The sequence below is a fragment of the Salmo trutta genome, chromosome 16, assembly GCF_901001165.1.
Source record: "Salmo trutta chromosome 16, fSalTru1.1, whole genome shotgun sequence".
Taxonomy (NCBI): Eukaryota; Metazoa; Chordata; class Actinopteri; order Salmoniformes; family Salmonidae; genus Salmo; species Salmo trutta.
This window is the reverse complement of record NC_042972.1, coordinates 27,552,036-27,570,049: the sequence shown is the minus strand read 5'-3', so window position 1 is coordinate 27,570,049 and position 18,014 is coordinate 27,552,036. Positions and strand designations below refer to the sequence as shown.

At 42.9% G+C, this 18,014-nt stretch overlaps 1 protein-coding gene across 2 annotated transcripts in view; it reads right to left on the bottom strand.

Annotated features, from left to right (window-relative positions):
* Nucleotides 1-14,749, bottom strand: part of LOC115150456 (growth/differentiation factor 11) — a 48,678-nt gene extending 33,929 nt beyond the window's left edge. For both annotated transcript variants that reach the window (XM_029693769.1, XM_029693770.1), the window contains exon 1: nt 13,730-14,749. In XM_029693769.1, the coding sequence (XP_029549629.1) occupies nt 13,730-14,144 (415 nt within the window). In that variant the 5' untranslated portion in view covers nt 14,145-14,749. The remainder of the gene's footprint in view (nt 1-13,729) is intronic.
* Between the last annotated feature and the right edge of the window lie 3,265 nt (nt 14,750-18,014).

Sequence of the window (18,014 nt, the reverse complement as noted above, 5' to 3'; positions counted from 1 at the left end):
GACTGGCTGTGGTTGTGTACAACATATTGTCATTCGCATTCTGACTCATTTGTATAGACTGCCCATCAAGAATAATGACATGTACCCAACGCCTATTTCAATGTAATGCATTCTGTCTATCATGAATTAGGTGAAAATGTATGCCGTCAAGATTTATTAGCAGATAATCTTGTTTAACGACACCATACCAGATAACATATTTTTTATTTTATCTTTATTTAACTAGGCAGGTCAGTTAAAAACAAATTCCTATTTTCAATGGTGGCCTAGGAACAGTGGGTTAACTGCCTTGTTCAGGGGCAGAACAACAGATTTTTACCTTGTCAGCTCGGGGTATTCGATCTTGCAACCTTTTGGTTACTAGTCCAGCACTCTAACCACTAGGCTACCTGCCGCCCATAAATGGCATCACGTTGTTTTTAAAGGAGGCATGCATATTTAAAAAATGCATTTATTCTGTTGACATATTTATTTCAATGCATTGAAGGGCCCCTTCCTAAATCCAGTGCTTACATTTAAATGGAGCCAAATATTATCAATGAGGTACTGTACATTCAAAATTGACAGCAACTTTCCACCGAATTCACCAGTTGGTAGACTGCCGATAGTTTGGTTTTGAAGCAGACAGCCGAGAGTGTTAATGATCTAGACTGAGCTGAATGGAGGCTTGTGTTCCCGCTCATTGTTCTCTGCTGAGAAGTGTGTTGCTGCCTCATTTTAAACAGAAAGCGCAGGGACCTGTCAATCATTGTTAAATCTGAGGTTGCTCAGGCAACCTGCAAAGGCTTCCTGGGTCAAAAGGTCATTTTGGCACCTCGGCCTAGTTAAGAAATGGGATCAGGGGTCAAAACCGTCAGCCTTTTACATCCCGCGGTGCTGGGGAGGGGCAGTCCTAATAGCCAAATTGAGTTTGAAGGTCAAGGTCGACCCTATGGCGATGGTAATATATGTTTTTCTTCACAACAGTTCTTTCACCTATTCACACCCATTTCATATTTCAAAGATATACAACTCAACTTACTCAGCCGCAATTTGTTTTTGTTGTGTTTGGGGCGGGGTTTTAGCAGCCAATGGTGATTTGTTTATCAGAGTGTTGTAATTGATTTAGCAGGCATGCATAGAGGGATATGAATTCAATGAGATAAAACCATATCCATTAGAAGAGTCCAGAGGAACATTGAATAAGTGCCAAGGTCCTTCAGCCTGTATTATGAGGGCCAGTCATTAGTGAGTGTAAATTAAACAGTGTCTCACGCTGGACAAACAATATGTCAATGTTCCTTTTGGTAGGTTGCTGGGGTCGCAGCAATTAACGTGTTGTTGTGTTTGCTCATCATCACCAAACCGGGAATGAATGATTCTGCAGTTTCTCCGGGCTTACTTGAGGTTACTATTTGTTGTGGTTTTTCTGCTGCATAGTGAATGGTGAAACTATGACAATGGCTTTACGCACTTTCTTTTATCCACATGAACCACTAACCAACAGCTGAATTGAAAGACTCACTTGAAGCAACCGGTTTGAGTTGCTTTGGCAAATCACTTTCTCCTAGATGTTGCCTGCAATAAGATAAGCCCTACAGTTTCCTACGTAATCTGAGATGCAGGTTCTGCTGGTCATGCTAAATTTAGTGCCATATAACAGGAAGTTATTAAACACACATGCACAACATATGAGCTACATCATGCTAAACAATGAGAGCATCGATGGGTAATATCAATTTGTGCCTTCATAGAGCGTGAATGGGAATACAATGGAGGGGAACTCAGTGAAACGTGCATACCTGCAGCCTAATTATGCCATATATCTTGGCAGAACTTTCCACCCATATTAAATGAGGGAGGCTTGTAAAGATCACTCAAAACCAAGGGGATTTTAAGCCCTGACCTGAAATAGCTCAATCCCCGTTGCCAGGAAATATTACTGATGAAAAGAGTTGAGTATTTTCCTGCCCGTGGGGTGTAGTAACATTTATGTGTCTTCATTTCCTGTACCCATTTCTTTATAACAGAAGACCCCTCCCCAATCCCCCAGTCCCTTTACCCCTTTATCCAAACCTGGGGGCACAAGCGCAGGTTTTGCATACAGCACCACCTACTGGTGCAATGACAACCCCTCTCTCATCGGAGTCCCTCCTACCTACCACCTCTCAAACACAATTCAATTGTTGACTGAGATATCAACCTTCACCTACTTCTGGTTACAAAGACAACCAAGAAGGACGCATACATGTGAGTGTGAGCAGTGTTTTTCCTATAGGACATGTGCCTGTTTTGTTCTTCTCTCCTGTTTCCACTACTGCAGTGTGGAGTGCTGCTCTGCTTCATTACTGTAACAGCTTATTTCCCTACGGTGTGATGAGAGATATGTAGCACATGAGTTTTAACTGCCAAGGCACAGCAGGTCTGCAGGTGGGACTACTGAACATCTGGCCCACTCCCTGGGTACATGTTTTCCAACGCTAGCTCGAGGCGCTCTATGTTCATGTAAGGGAACACTTATTAAGTGTAAGGGTTTATTCACCATTGTCATCTGTTCATTCAAATACCTCCGAGGCCATTTCAAAGCATGCCATGTTTTAATGGTTGGCAGTAATACTACCAGGTGGTGCTGCGTGAACATGGCAAGAGAAGAATGAACGTGATGACCACACACAGTATATACGTTTTACACAGAGAGAGAAGAGTGTAGGCTATATTATTCACACCATATGCTGTGTTGCAAAACACAACAACACATCAGAACATTTCACCATGAGCTGACCTCAGAGAGTGTCCCCGAACCAGACACAAAAAAACTAGGCTGACATTAGATTGAAAGATGGCAAACAGACAATCCCATTGCTTTGTTATGCACAGTTCACAATGGAGCCTTCTGCTTGGTCTGATAGGAGGCACATAGAGAATGTAGATTAAGTTGATGGAATATTTGATGGAGACACCACATCCAACCTCTCCAGTCCTATTTGTATGAAGGCACTCTGGGCTGTGTGAGAGTGTGTCCGTGTCCACACGTGCAGTAAAAAAAGGAACAGCATGCCAATCAGGTTCAATAGATAGACTGCCAAAAAAATTGTGAAAAAATAAAGAAAAACGGTCATCCATTGTGAATGTCCGAAACGACAGAGCATAATGGCATAAACCAAGATGGGGATAGCATTTGCATATATATATCTGTATTTTCTTTTCTTAATGGGAAATGCAAATGTGCCATTTTGTGGTGAGTGCGCGTTTGGGAGCCCTGGCGTTAGATAAATGTGACTCTAGGGTATCCCTGCGCACCTCGGCAAATTAATCATTGTGACACGTTCACGACCCTTCTAATAAGACAGAGGCCACAGTGCACCCCCTCAACCATCCCAGCCCCACTCCCTCTTTGTCTCTCAGCCTGTCCCAAAGGGGGAGGAGAGTGGGGGGGGGTGAAGTTGGACCCCTCATTCAGGCCCCCTCCCCTGGGACAACGGCAGGCACAAGACTCCTATTAGGACTGAGCACAGGAGCCCCCCAGGAGCAACAAAAGACACCTCCTAATACTCCCTGTTCCCACTAGCGGTTCTGGGGGGGGGGGGGGGGCAGTGCCCCTGTGACAACAATTTTGGACCCCCTTGTGGCCCCCCTAAATGTGGAGTATGAAATAATTTTACATAACTAATTTTTGCTATCGTTCGTTTTTTACATCCGTTATTAGACAGAAAATGCAAATAAATTGTTGAATGATTATGAACATGGTCTTTTGTCTGCTAATGCCTGCAATGCAGTGAAGAAAACGATATGACAACAATAACGTCTAATGTAACTGGCCCCTCTAACAGTACAACTGGCCCCAGCTTGGCCCCCCCAGTTGAAATGGTCTAGAACGGCCACTGCCTGTTCCAACCCAGTGAGGGCACACACACACACACACACACACACACACACACACACACACACACACACACACACACACACACACACACAGGCCCCAAACAGACTCTCTCCCCAAGACAGCGATAGGAGTCTTACAATAATAATATAACCCTTACACAGAAAATAACTGAACCACAGAAATGCATGCAGAACTGCAGGAGGGAGAAAGAGAGAGAGAAAGCAGTGAGCTGAAATAAGCCGGACAGCAGGAAACGACCAGGGTTTTGTATGTGTGCGTGCGCATGTGTGTTCTGATAGATTCTGACTGAGAAGGGATATTATGATCAATTCTGCAAAGCAACTGATTGTGCAAAGGAAAATAGTTGGGGTTTTTACTGCCAAATCCTTTAACACCACAATGTCCATTCATTTCAGCTACATTCTGTCTCCTGACAGAAGCGTTGTGATCTGAATGACGTCTTTTTAATCTCTCCTACATTATACCCTGCATTATGTCCTCATGGCGTCCTCTATGGAGTTAGTAAAATTAGCTGTTGAATGTAACCCATAAACTCCTGCATGGGAGATTCTCACCTAAGTGAATCACACCAGTAGTGTCACTAATGAAATTAACGTTTTTGAGCCCACAGGCAATCTGCGTCATATACAGCGTCATACTTAGAACTAAAAAGTATTCTGCACCAAAATCCATAATTCATTACATTTTATTCATTTAGCATATGCTCTTATCCAGAGTGACTTACAGGAGCAATTAGGGTTAAGTGCCTTGCTCAAGGGCACATCGACAGATCTTTCACCTAGTCAGCTCTGGGAGTTGAACCAGCAACCTTTTGATAACTGGCCCAATGCTCTTAACCGCTAGACTACCTGCCACCCTACTGCATGAGATGATATATCAGTTAAAGTCCCTTAGTGAGTGCATGAGGTGAGCTAAGTCAGTGTACAACACAAACAACACAGAGAAGGACTGATGACATTGACAAAGCTTTGCTTTAGTGTGTCCTTTGACCCTTTTGCTCTCTCCCCATATCCCTCTATCACTCCCTCTCCCCGTCCCTCTCTCCTGCACCCAAATGGGCTGAGGGGGTGCAGAGGCCAGAGGGACCCACAAAAGGCAAGATGTTTTGATGCACTCCCTCCTTGCCCCCTGTCTTTGGGTGATGATGTGAGTTTGGCCTCTCTGTTTGCCTCACTGAGCTATTGAGGCCTCCCTGAAGCACACTCAAAGCCCAAAGCCTCAGCCAAGGATTTTCACTGTGGACAAAGTCAGCGTGACCAGGCCTTGTCAGCCAGAGTGACGTTCCCCCCCTCCTTTCAATCCCTTTTCTGTCCATACTATTCACTCGACAATGTCCATACAATGTGGGAGTATCTGTTATCCCATTCTAAATCTGTCACAGCTCTTTTTTTTCTCCACCAGCACTGTACATTAATAGAATCAAACTTGGCTCCAGGCCTAAAGAACATTTTGACGTTTGGACAATGTGCTGCTTCCATATAATGAACTTCCTGAGTTGATCTCGGCTCTCGGCATACTGAAACTGAAGTGCAGGCAACCATAGGCGATGGATGAATACAGTAACTCTCAGGGCCACTTAGAAGGGCTCTAATTAACATTTAATTTAGATATTCATCAGCTGTGGCGCCGGCGAGCCACTCAATGCGCACCGTCCAAACCTCTTTCAGGCACATCGGAATCCTGGTGGGATCCGACGTTGTGTCCACGCTGTATTTCCTCTGATCAGAGACGCCTTCTTTTAGGATTAATGGGCTCCTCCATAAAACGTCTCCGCAGCAAAGCCCGACTCGCCAGTCAGTCATTTCCCCTCAATGCTCTCCATTTTATATTTTCTCTCCTTTCTTCCCTTGTGTCCCTCCTGTACACAGTGCTTAATTACTGGTGGGAAGTAATTATTTCCTTTATTAGTGAGACATAACATGTGTTTCAGGTCTTTTTAAGTGTACCTATAAAAGCCCCTCCGTGATTTTGTCCCTTAAGGATAGGACTAGGCTGCTTGTTGCTCCCTGTGGACCCCCTCCTCAACACTCCTCCATGAATCCCTCCATCACTACATGCCCACGCACTATGGGGCACATACAGCGCAGCAAGCTGGATGCTAGCTCCCTGAATCCCTTTTAACAGGCACTCAGCAGCATTCCAGCTCACTACACACACACGGCAGGAGGAATTTATGCATTTATTGGTCCATAATTGTGACAATGATCCAGGATCTCATAAAAATGTCCCTTTTATACTGCTATGCACATCAAACTCAATGTATAGTTGATATTGGTGCAATGTACTGTGACATTTTATCTGCTGAGGTAAGGAAGCTGTATTATAAGTGTGATTCCTGAATGTATAGTGTATGTGTGTGTGTGTGTGTGTGTGTGTGTGTGTGTGTGTGTGTGTGTGTGTGTGTGTGTGTGTGTGTGTACATGCATGCATATGTGCATGCATATGTGCGTGTGTGTGGGACCCATGTTTTAAGTTAAGTCTCCCAGAGAAAGGGTGGGCACTAGTTGGTGTGGTGGGGACATGGGAGCGTGGGAATACGGAATGAAAGGTGGAGGGAGTGAGATTCCTGAAAGTGCTGGTGAAATTTCGCCCCTCGTATTAAGACTTTGGCCCTTTGAAATTTTATTAGCCATATAATTGACAGCGTGTTGTGCTATTTCAACAGGCCTAGAAAGTTTTATTTTCTTCTTAAACAAACCAGTAATGACCAGGCGTCCCAACAAGTCATCACCAAAGTTTATCTTTCCCTTCTGTGGCTCCGTCAGTGGTATGTCTTTCCCTTCTGTGGCTCCCTCAGTGGTATGTCTTTCCCTTCTGTGGCTCCCTCAGTGGTATGTCTTTCCCTTCTGTGGCTCCGTCAGTGGTATGTCTTTCCCTTCTGTGGCTCTGTCAGTGGTATGTCTTTCCCTTCTGTGGCTCCGTCAGTGGTATGTCTTTCCCTTCTGTGGCTCCCTCAGTGGTATGTCTTTCCCTTCTATGGCTCCCTCAGTGGACGGGAACAGGTGTTACCATCAAATATAGCCTTCCATGGAATGGATAAAAACCTCACATACTCATCGACTTCCCGCAAACACTGGCCAGTAGGCTGAAGACAGTCCAGCTTCTGCTGGCCTGTTCTTTTAGCGCTCTCCCTCTTAATGTTTATGGTTCCTGCACCTTCAGGAAATGACCCTTTTATAGGGTCAACACTATAAAAGACTTGTTTTTTTTTGGTGGGAGTGGTTGGTGTGTGTGTGTGCGCGCATGTGTGTGTGCATGGGGGTGGGGGTAATGCTGTGTAAGCTACTACCAGTTTCCTTTGCTGCCAAAGAAAGAGGCCCGGTGAGGTTAATTGGCTCCTCGTCCAATATATCACATAGCTGTGAACTCTGACCCTTTTTGTCAAAAGGGAGACAGTTGTCCAGTGTGTGTGTGTGTGTGTGTGGCATACGTGTACCTGCATGTGCCCACACGTGTGTAGACCAGATTACCTATTTTCTTATGTTTCTCCATTGTTAATACTCACTGAATAAAAGTATAAAAACACAACAATTTCAAAGATTTTACTGAGTTACAGTTCATATTAAATAAAGGTTAAATAAAATAAATTAACTAGGCAAGTCAGTTAAGAACAAATTCTTATTTACAATGACAGCCTACCCCGGCCAAACCCAGACAATGCTGGGTCAATTGTGCGCCGCCCTATGGGACTCCCAATCACAGCCTGATGTGATGCAGCCTGGATTCGAACCAGGGACTGCAGTGACGCCTATTGCACTGAGATGCAGTTTTAGACCGCTGCGCTACTCGGGAGCCCATATAAAGAAATCAGTCAATTGAAATAAATGAATTATGCCCTAATCTATGGATTTCACATGACTGGGAATACAGATATGCATCTGCTGGTCACAGATACCTTTAAAAAAAGGTAGGGGCTCGGATCAGAAAACCAATAAGTATCTGGTGTGACCACCATTTGCCTCAGTGTGACACATCTCCTTCGCATAGAGTTGATCAGGATGTTGATTGTGGCCTGTGGAATATTGTCCCACTCCTCCTCAATGGCTGTGTGAAGTTGCTGGATATTGGCGGGAACTGGAACACGCCATCATACATGTCAAAACCAGAGCATCCCAAACATGCTCAACTATCAAGCTGAAACATGATGAGAAGGTGGATGAATGGCACGACAATGGGCCTCAGGAGCTCGTCACGGTATCTCTGAGCATTCAAATTGCCACCCATAAAATGCAATTGTATTCGTTGTCTGTAGCTTATGCCTGCACATACCTTGACCCCACCGTCACCATGGGGCACTCTGTTCACAATGTTGACATCAGCAAACGGCTCGCACATACGATGCCATACAAGCTGTACAGTTGAAACCGGGATTTCACCGTGAAGAGCACACTTCTCCAGCATGCCAGTGGCCATTGAAGGTGAGCATTTGCCCACTGAAGTCGGTTATGATGCCGAACTGGTCAAGACCCAGGTGAGGACGACGAGCACGCAGATGACCTTCCCTGAGACTGTTTATGCAGAAATTCTTTGGTTGTGCAAACCAACAGTTTCAGCAGCTGTTGGGTGGCTGGTCTCAGATGATCCTGCAGGTGAAGAAGCCGAATGTGGAGGTCCTGGCCTGGCATGGTTACACGTGGTCTGCGGTTGTGAGGCTGGTTGGACGTACTGCCAAATTCTCTAAAATGACATTGGAGGTGGCTTATGATAGAACAATAAACATGAAATTCTCTGGCAACAGCTCTGGTGGACATTCCTGCAGTCAGCATGCCAATTGCACGCTCCCTCAACTTGAGACATCTATGGCATTGTGTTGTGTGACAAAATTGCACATTTTAGAGTGGCCTTTTATTGTCCACAGCGCAAGGTGCACCTCTGTAATGATCATGCTGTTTAATCAGCTTCTTGATATACCACACCTGTCAGGTGGAGGGATTATCTTGGCAAAGTAGAAATGCTCACTAACAGGGATGTAAACAAATTTGTGCAATCTTTTGTTTCAGCTCATGAAACATGGGACCAACACTTTACATGTTGCGTTTATATTTTTGTTCAGTGTACAAAAATAGAAAGAACTTTACCAACATTACCAATACAGCAACTGAAAATGCAAGTGTCGAGAGAGAGAGAGAGAGAGAGAGAGAGAGAAGTTCTGCACTCTGCTGGCTCCCCTGTCAATAAGCTCTGATGAAACTTGTGTCATGGCACTGAGGATGACTGATAAAGCAATAACTCCATTCAAATAACTCCATTCAAATGTTTGATGCACAGGTGCTAATGAAAAGAATGAAGAGGATTGTTCGTCATATGCACACATACTCTCTACACGCACACACACGCTCTTTCCATAACAGACTGACCAGGTGACTCCAGGTGAAAGCTATGAACCCTTATTGATGTCACCTGTTAAATCCACTTCAGTCAGTGTAGATGAAGGGGAGGAGACAGGTTAAATAAGGATATTTAAGCCATGAGACATGGGGAACACCTTCCTAATATTGAGTTGCACCTCCTTTTGCCCTCAGAAGAGCCTCAATTCGTCGGGGCATGGACTCTACAAGGTGTCAATAGCGTTCCACAGGGATGTTGCCCCATGTTGACTTCAATGCTTCCCACAATTGGCTGAATGTCCTTTGGGTGGTGGACCATTCTTGATACACACAGGAAAGTGTTGAGCGTGAAAAACCCAGAAGCATTGCAGTTCTTGACACCTTACACCTGCACCTGGCACCTACTACCATACCCCATTGAAAGGCACTTAATAAATAAATAAACTTTGATTTGATTGTTCTCGAGTCAAAGGAGAGAACCTGTTTGAAACTCAAACTGTTTGCTCTGTGTGAACCCTGCTTAAGACTAGCGCTAAAATGGCAACTTAAACAGATGTTGGACTTAAGTGTTCAAATTGCAATAAGATGGGCCAATTACTGAAACAATCCAGAAACACGGGGAATGACAAATTATCAACAAACGTTTTCCAAATGTACGCAGTTGTAGAGAGACAGAGAGAGACAGAGAGAGATCTGGTCTCAATGCCATGGACAGGTAACAAATGAGGGCCTATTGGGGTCATACCCCTCCTTGGCCCAGGCAGACCATGCACCAACACACACACACACAGCCTGTTTTTACAGGACTCAGCTCAAGTACAAAATAAGACAGCTTTCTGTGTATCAAACATATACAAACAGTTTCAAATCCTTTGCACTGTGATTCGCAATGTTGTGATACAAATGAACCACATAGGACCAATGCAGTTTCTATGTGTGCAGCTTCGCTCCATGTACATGGGTAGTGCACTGCATCGATATTCTTTTCAACACACGGTATGGGGAGGGAATGCTACAGTACGTTACAGTGCCGCACTGGGATATAAATAGCTTTTCCATTAAATTTCATAGTGTAATTAGCGACCAGAAAGCATGGCCCCTCTCAACCCCCACTGCGGCACCCACGTACCTTGAGCGAATACTAAGAAGCAACTCTGGCACCGGTCCAGTTCAGCATGTACTGTGTGAACCTGCACGGCCCATCAAAGGCAGTGTGCACGCCCATGAGAGGGTGATTGGGTTCGAGGTGCGCAGGGAATAGCGTTTGAAGTCCTCCCTGGCTTTATCTGAGACGGAAAAGGGGCTTTTCATCTTGTGGGATTGCTGAAGCGCCACAGGCAAGAGAGATGCAGTCCTTCTCCTCTCAATGTGAACACCAGAGGAGAGTGATGATGGAGGGAGTTCAGAGGGAGAGGTAAAGAGATGAGGAATAAAGAGAGAAGAGAGCGAAGTGAGAAATGAAAAAGGATAAAATGTAGAGTGGGAGGAAGAGGAGAAAACAGAGAGAGGGAAAGATGCTAATGTAGCCCCATGGCATCCTGCTAACAGTGCAGAGCAGAGCGGCACAGTACATGTTTCTTGCACCAGTGTCAGAGAGTGCACTCCCATTCATTCAAAACAAAGCAGCAGCTCCCACGCCTGACATTTTAATAGAGATATCTTATGGACCTATCAATAACCACGGCCCACAACTGTCTAATAAACAAGCCATTGAGAAACAGAAACATGGGGTTTCCATCCATCCCGCTCAAAGCCCAATCCCCAGCAAAACAAAAGCCTCTGCTAAATGCCCAGTCCCATCATATCTCTCCTCTAAAGGACAGGAGCAGCTGTGTCATGTCACGTCCGGCCCGAGGAAGAGTGCAGAGACAGGTTCAACACGTCCATACACAAAAAGAGAACAACCCTGGATAGAACATACTGAAAGGGAGGCACCACAGCTATCTAACCCTCAAACAAGACACACTGTTACGCAGGTTCGGTCATGAGAAGAGGGGGAAAAAACCATGCCGGTTTGTCCCACTAACAACATACATGCAGAGTGATGGGGGAAACAGCTATGTTGTTAACTGGTTGAGACAGCTGGACATACTAAGCCCGGAGGAGAGCCTACATTGACCATTCCACGTCACACTGTTGACCTCAAAAACCTGAGCCATGACAATCACATAAAATAATCACATTAGTCATATCATTATATTGATAAATGCTTCTATCCTACAACTTTATGATGCTCTGCATGAGGCTCAGTCTATGTAAATGGTGATGCATAGGATTTGATAAAGGCTTCAAAATGTGCTACCGTTCTACAATTGTGCATGTTTCCTCCACATCTCCAGTCTCTAACATAGACTATAGGCACTACTTGTTAAAAAAAACATTGTCCTTGATCATAGGAATCATTTTCCACAATGGTGAGCTGCCTGCCAGCATGCAACAGCAGTCAAGATCTCATGCCTGGCAAGAACATCGATGCATCCCTCAGAGGACCAAACCAAAGGCTGAACTTGCTTAGAAGGTTGTCAATAGCAACTGACACTGAGATATTCATTACCATGGGCCACAGTTGTTTTGGTAGCAGATATTCAAGAATAGGTCATTCATCACAAAGTAGGCATATGTGCATAACGAGGATCATTCATGAACGATCAGCTACCATCACAAGGAGTTCTGATGAGTAAAATTGGCGATTAATTGGAGGGGACAGTCTATTAACACTAACGGATAAGGGCGATTAAAAGTAATTTATTGACGTTTAAACCACTGCTTATTTGAAGAACGAACATCTCTGACAATAATAGCCAACTGAAAAATCATCTCACATGCGTTTGGCGCTCACCAAGCAGCAGTTAAACTGGTGAAGTTCATTATGCCGAGAAAAGAAAGGGCACGACGTGGGCTGTATGACAATTGACGGAGAGGTTAGTTAAGGCAACACAAACAAATCTTTGGCTGCGTCTACACAGGCAGCACAATTCTGATATTTTTTCCACTAATTGGTATTTTGACCAATCACATCAGATAGTTTCACATCAGCTCTTGTTCAGAGCTGATCTGATTGGTAAAAAGGCCAATTAGTGAAAAAAATAGCAGAATTGGGCTGCCTGTGTAAACGCATCCTTTGTTCCCTCTTGGAAAAAAACGGATTATTTGCACGGCTTTTCGTCCGCCTTGTGCGGAATACATTACGTGTGTAAATGTTGTTGAACCCCAGCAATTCGCAGCGAAAAGGTCACACACTCCCCTCGACCCCAACTGTTTCTCTGGCTTTGTGTTCTCACAGGGAAAAAACAAGCTGTGCCTATAAACCTCGCATTTAAAAAGGCAAGTGCGGTCTAGGGGGATTGCTGCATGCGGGAAACAATGGCAGCTTTTTTGGACACACTTTTTCTCACTGCGATGAACAGCAGGGAATCCGATAGAGCCCTCATATAAAGGACCGATAGAGAACAGCTGCTGTGGCTCTATAATTTTAGGGAATGTTGTTAGGGTTTGTTCAGTAGGTTATAGGCCTACCTTCCTGTTGACATTGAACGTGATATTTTATACTTATTTGATAGGGCATATTAGGCTTTAACGGTCCCTCTGCTATGTAAACTATATAGGCCGATTAGGATTGCCTATACTTTGGCCATACAAATGCAGGATATGTAAAATAAGGGATCATGTGCATAGGCTCGGTGCAATGCATCTGCCTACCAAATGTTACATTATCATTATTGATTTATGCACTCCAAACGGTTAATTAAAGTCAAATCACAAAACATGACTGAAATTACAAATAGAAGTCACCGAATTGTCAGAAAACCTAAACGACGATTTTTAAAATAGTTATTTATACGAACATGATACAGAGTTACTTAAAAGTAGACCGCAAGAAGTATGGTCCTGAAATAATAGGAAAAGTAAGAACATATGCTATCATTTGGGGTAGGCTATACTTCTGCGGTCTATGTTCATAGGCACCGCGTTGGCTAAAGCCGCGTACGAGCTGTCAGTGCAGGCTACCACAGCTGTAGCCTAGAAGTCCATCCTACAACAAATCACCCTCTTCATGCACATAGGCCTAGATAGAATGTGCAAGAGAGTTGCATTCATGCATCATATGAATAATAATAATAATAATGGCTTGACTTACTCAAAGTGAATTACTCTGGTTCTGTCATATAGTGACGAGGCCCTTTATTGACTTGAGTGATTTATCAAATTCACACTTAATCCATTGGGATATTTTGACAGCCGTAACAAACAGCTGACACTGCATCATTTGTCCTATTTAAACGGTTCTGTGGGTGGATTGTCATATTTTACTTGAGTAAAAAGATGGTCATAAAATCATCAGCAGTATGTTCAGAAGTCCAAAGTGCCGATGTTGTTACCAGGATATCCTCTGTCCAAGCATGTCAATAATAATAACAATCACCACACATTTGACAGCGACTTGCTGCTCACTCTCAGTATTGGTTTACAAACTAATTAATCATTTTCAGCAGCTATGGGGCAAAGTTGCATTACTCACGCTCCGAGGCCATAGTGATGACGGACTCTGTAGTGGCGTGATATTCGTCCTCCTCCATAAACTCATCCTGGGAGGACGCATCTCCCTGGAAGTCGTGATGGTCCAGAAGCTGCTGGAGCGGGGGCGCCTTTGGGAGCAGCTGGTTCACCACCTCCCGACTAATATTAGGAGCCTGCTTGAGCCGCAGCTTGCTCAGGATCTGAGATTTGATGGTTTCCAGCCTCAGGACTTTACTTTGCTCTCTCCAAACGCATGCTGAACATTCGTGAGCGCCTGCCTCCTCGTCAAGGAGTGACAGCCCGGCGTCCGTGGGCATCTCGCTCGTTGGTGGCAGAAAAAGGTTAGGTTCGTCACTCCCAGACAGTTCCAGACAAATATAAACCATCAAACACAGAAAAAAGTTATACCTCGGCATGATGATGACTGGTGAGACTATAGAACTTTCTGCTCGAGTTATCCCCTCCTCTGAAATGTTGCTTCTCTTAACCTGTGTATCCTTACCTTGCAAAGGTACCAATGATATGCAACTACTCAAATAGTCGCCTCTTAAAACGGTTGTATTGTAGGACAGCAGTGAATGTAGGAAGGTGCGCCCGTCCTAGTGGGTTTTCTCAGTATTTTACTTTAGCCTATCTATCGATTTTAAGCATAAGCCGTTTTTATGCTATGGTTGTTGTTTTGGTTGCCATATCTGATAACAATTAAGTCCATTGGTGCGAATGTTAAGATGTGTCATTGAAAAGTGTGCAAGTACGTCCTAAAAGGGCTCTTTATATATCTCTGCTCCTCCGTGTCGTAATCCATCTCCATTGGCTAAGATTGCAACAAAAGGCTTTTAGGTCTGTCACCAAGTCAAGAGAGAGAGGGAGCAAGAGGGAGGGAACAAGGCAGAATGCAGAATGGACTGGAGGGTAGTTTGTCCAGTTTGCATTGTATTACTGTATTCAGACAAGGTTTCGAACCTGCAAGAGGCCATTTCAAGTCATTACATATCATTAGTGATATGGAGCTTACATTTATTTTTATTTTGATGGTGTTGTTGATAAGCAGTGAATGGACATTTCCACAAGGAATTATCCTCCTCTTTCTCTTCTCTCACTTCTAATATGCCCCTATTTTGTATTATGCGTAAAAGGAGTCAGATGTATGCATAAAATAATCAATGGAATCTGTCCTGCACCCATAGAATTGGGAAACTTTCAAAATTGACTGATGAGTGACAGGTTGTCCTAAATGACATTGGCAGGGGTGGACATTTCGGGCATTTCGGCAAATGCCAGATGGGCTGGTCCATGTTTAACCCAGTGTGCCTGTCTAACTAGGGTATTTTGCACAAAATTATCATTATCTGGCAAAAAATGGGGTCCTCAAGAAAAAAACAATTCCGGTGTGGGAACCGGTGTGGGGGCCGGTGTGGAGGCCGGTGTGGGCGCCTTGATGAACAAAATGGGCCACTGTGGGGGCCTGGGCCAGTGTGGGCTGGAGTGTTAGAAATGCCAGGGCCAATTTCTGGTCCCAGTCCGCCCCTGGGCATTGGGGTCCGTCTTTGGAATTTAAGAAGCATTCATTTGACAATAGTGACACTCATTTGTGTTAGAATCCCTGAAGACTTAACGCAATGATTTTCACATCCAGATGTACAAATGTAGCAGCAACAACATGCAAGGCAATGCACAATTTATCATTTAGACTGTAAAACATATAGGCACTTATGATAAAACAGTGGAATATTTCAACAAAAGAAAACAATGGAGCAAATGCATCCCATGACATTTTCAATTGCACCTAAAAATGTGACATTAAGGGAGTAATGACATTAAGGGAGTAATGACATTAAGGGAGTAATGACATTAAGGGAGTAATGACATTAAGGGAGTAATGACATTAAGGGAGTAATGACATTAAGGGAGTAATGACATTAAGGGAGTAATGACATTAAAGGAGTAATGACATTAAGGGAGTAATGACATTAAGGGAGTAATGACATTAAGGAGTAATGACATTAAGGAGTAATGACATTAAGGGAGTAATGACATTAAAGGAGTAATGACATTAAAGGAGTAATGACATTAAAGGAGTAATGACATTAAAGGAGTAATGACATTAAGGAGTAATGACATTAAGGGAGTAATGACATTAAGGGAGTAATGACATTAAGGGAGTAATGACATTAAGGGAGTAATGACATTAAGGGAGTAATGACATTAAAGGAGTAATGACATTAAGGGAGTAATGACATTAAAGGAGTAATGACATTAAAGGAGTAATGACATTAAAGGAGTAATGACATTAAAGGAGTAATGACATTAAGGGAGTAATGACATTAAAGGAGTAATGACATTAAGGGAGTAATGACATTAAGGGAGTAATGACATTAAGGGAGTAATGACATTAAGGAGTAATGACATTAAGGGAGTAATGACATTAAGGGAGTAATGACATTAAGGGAGTAATGACATTAAAGGAGTAATGACATTAAGGGAGTAATGACATTAAAGGAGTAATGACATTAAGGGATTAATGACATTAAGGGAGTAATGACATTAAGGGAGTAATGACATTAAAGGAGTAATGACATTAAGGGAGTAATGACATTAAGGGAGTAATGACATTAAGGGAGTAATGACATTAAAGGAGTAATGACATTAAGGGAGTAATGACATTAAGGGAGTAATGACATTAAGGGAGTAATGACATTAAGGGAGTAATATGCCCTTAGTTCTTTTTTTATTGAGAAAACTGGAAATATCTGTTTTAACAAAATGGTCAAGTAATGTGGGTCTGGCAATTAGTGATCTATCACTGACTTTTGTTGTAGCCTAAAAATTATGATTTGCTGTCAAGTCTTACCATATTTATCCAATAAGACAATCTATGATTACTTGAACCATTATGTGCATGGTCAGTGCATTAGGAACAACTGTTAGATTTAAATACAGTATCTCAATTTGACTGACAAATGCCAGTTGTCAATGTTTTGGTCTTTCTAAAGAATATTCCAAACTAGCAATGATGCTAATCAACCAAACCACATCAATCAATAAGTCAACTAATCAATCAATCTATATACTTTATGCATAATTCTTTTTAAATGAATCCCTTTTATTATTTTCTAAAGTCCTCATTTTCTCAATAAACATTCAAGTTATATTGTTACTCAATCCTGGAATACACAATTGATAATTATAACTTTAGTGAGGGCTCTATGTGAAGCCACACAATTGAACGTCTAAAGTAGGCTAACTTCAATTCACTTGTAAATGAAGTTCATTACCTCTGCCTGCCATAAAGAACTCCCAGCTATTACATGCTAAATTCTCTGAATCAATGTAATGACTCTTAATTAAGTTTGTGATTATCTCTGGCTAGTTCTTAATGTTAAGTATTGCACCACTTATGGTAATGACTTGTTCATCAGTTGAGTAGCCTGCCATGTAGTGTAGTGCAGAACTAGCTTACTACTGTCACCTACTGGTAGAATATACAGTTGCAGTTTTTTTGAACAAGGTATATTCACAATTTAGTAAGATTCCATATGGAAACGTATCCTTGGTAGAGCATATTCACCATAAGTCTTCTGTAGAATTTTGGATTTCTGACACTTTAAAGAATTCTATACAATAGGTAGAATTCTAATTGATATGTAATGGTGCCTAGTGGCACTTGTTTTAATGAATCCTAAATTAACCAACAAGTAATTGATAGATTAATACTTTAATTTTACCATGTACATTCTTTATAAATACATGGCCATTTCAATATCATGACATAAAGTGCTATCCAATTATTTTCCTCAAAACGGTCTCTGGTAATGTGAATGTATTTATTGGTTTGCATGCGAAAGTAGTAAAGGAGTCTGTGGGCCACTGTATTTCAGACTTCCACAAAAATTGGCACAGGTGAACTACACTGAATGTACAAAAGATAAAGAACGCCTGCTCTTTCCATGACATAGACTGGCACCTACTACCATACCTTGTTCAAAGGTACTTAAATCTTTTGTCTTGCCCATTCACCCTCTGAATGGCACACATACACAATCCATGTCTCAATTGTCTCGAGGCTTGAATCCACTTCAATCAGTGTAGATGAAAGGGAGGAGATAGGTTAAAGAAGGATTTTTAAGCATAGAGACAATTGAGACATGGATTGTGTGTGTGTGTGCCATTCAGAGGGTGAATGGGCAAGACAAAAGATTTAAGTGCCTTTGAACAAGGTATGGTAGTAGGTGCCAGGCGCACCAGTTTGTGTCAAGAACTGCAATGCTGCTGGGTTTGCTCAACAG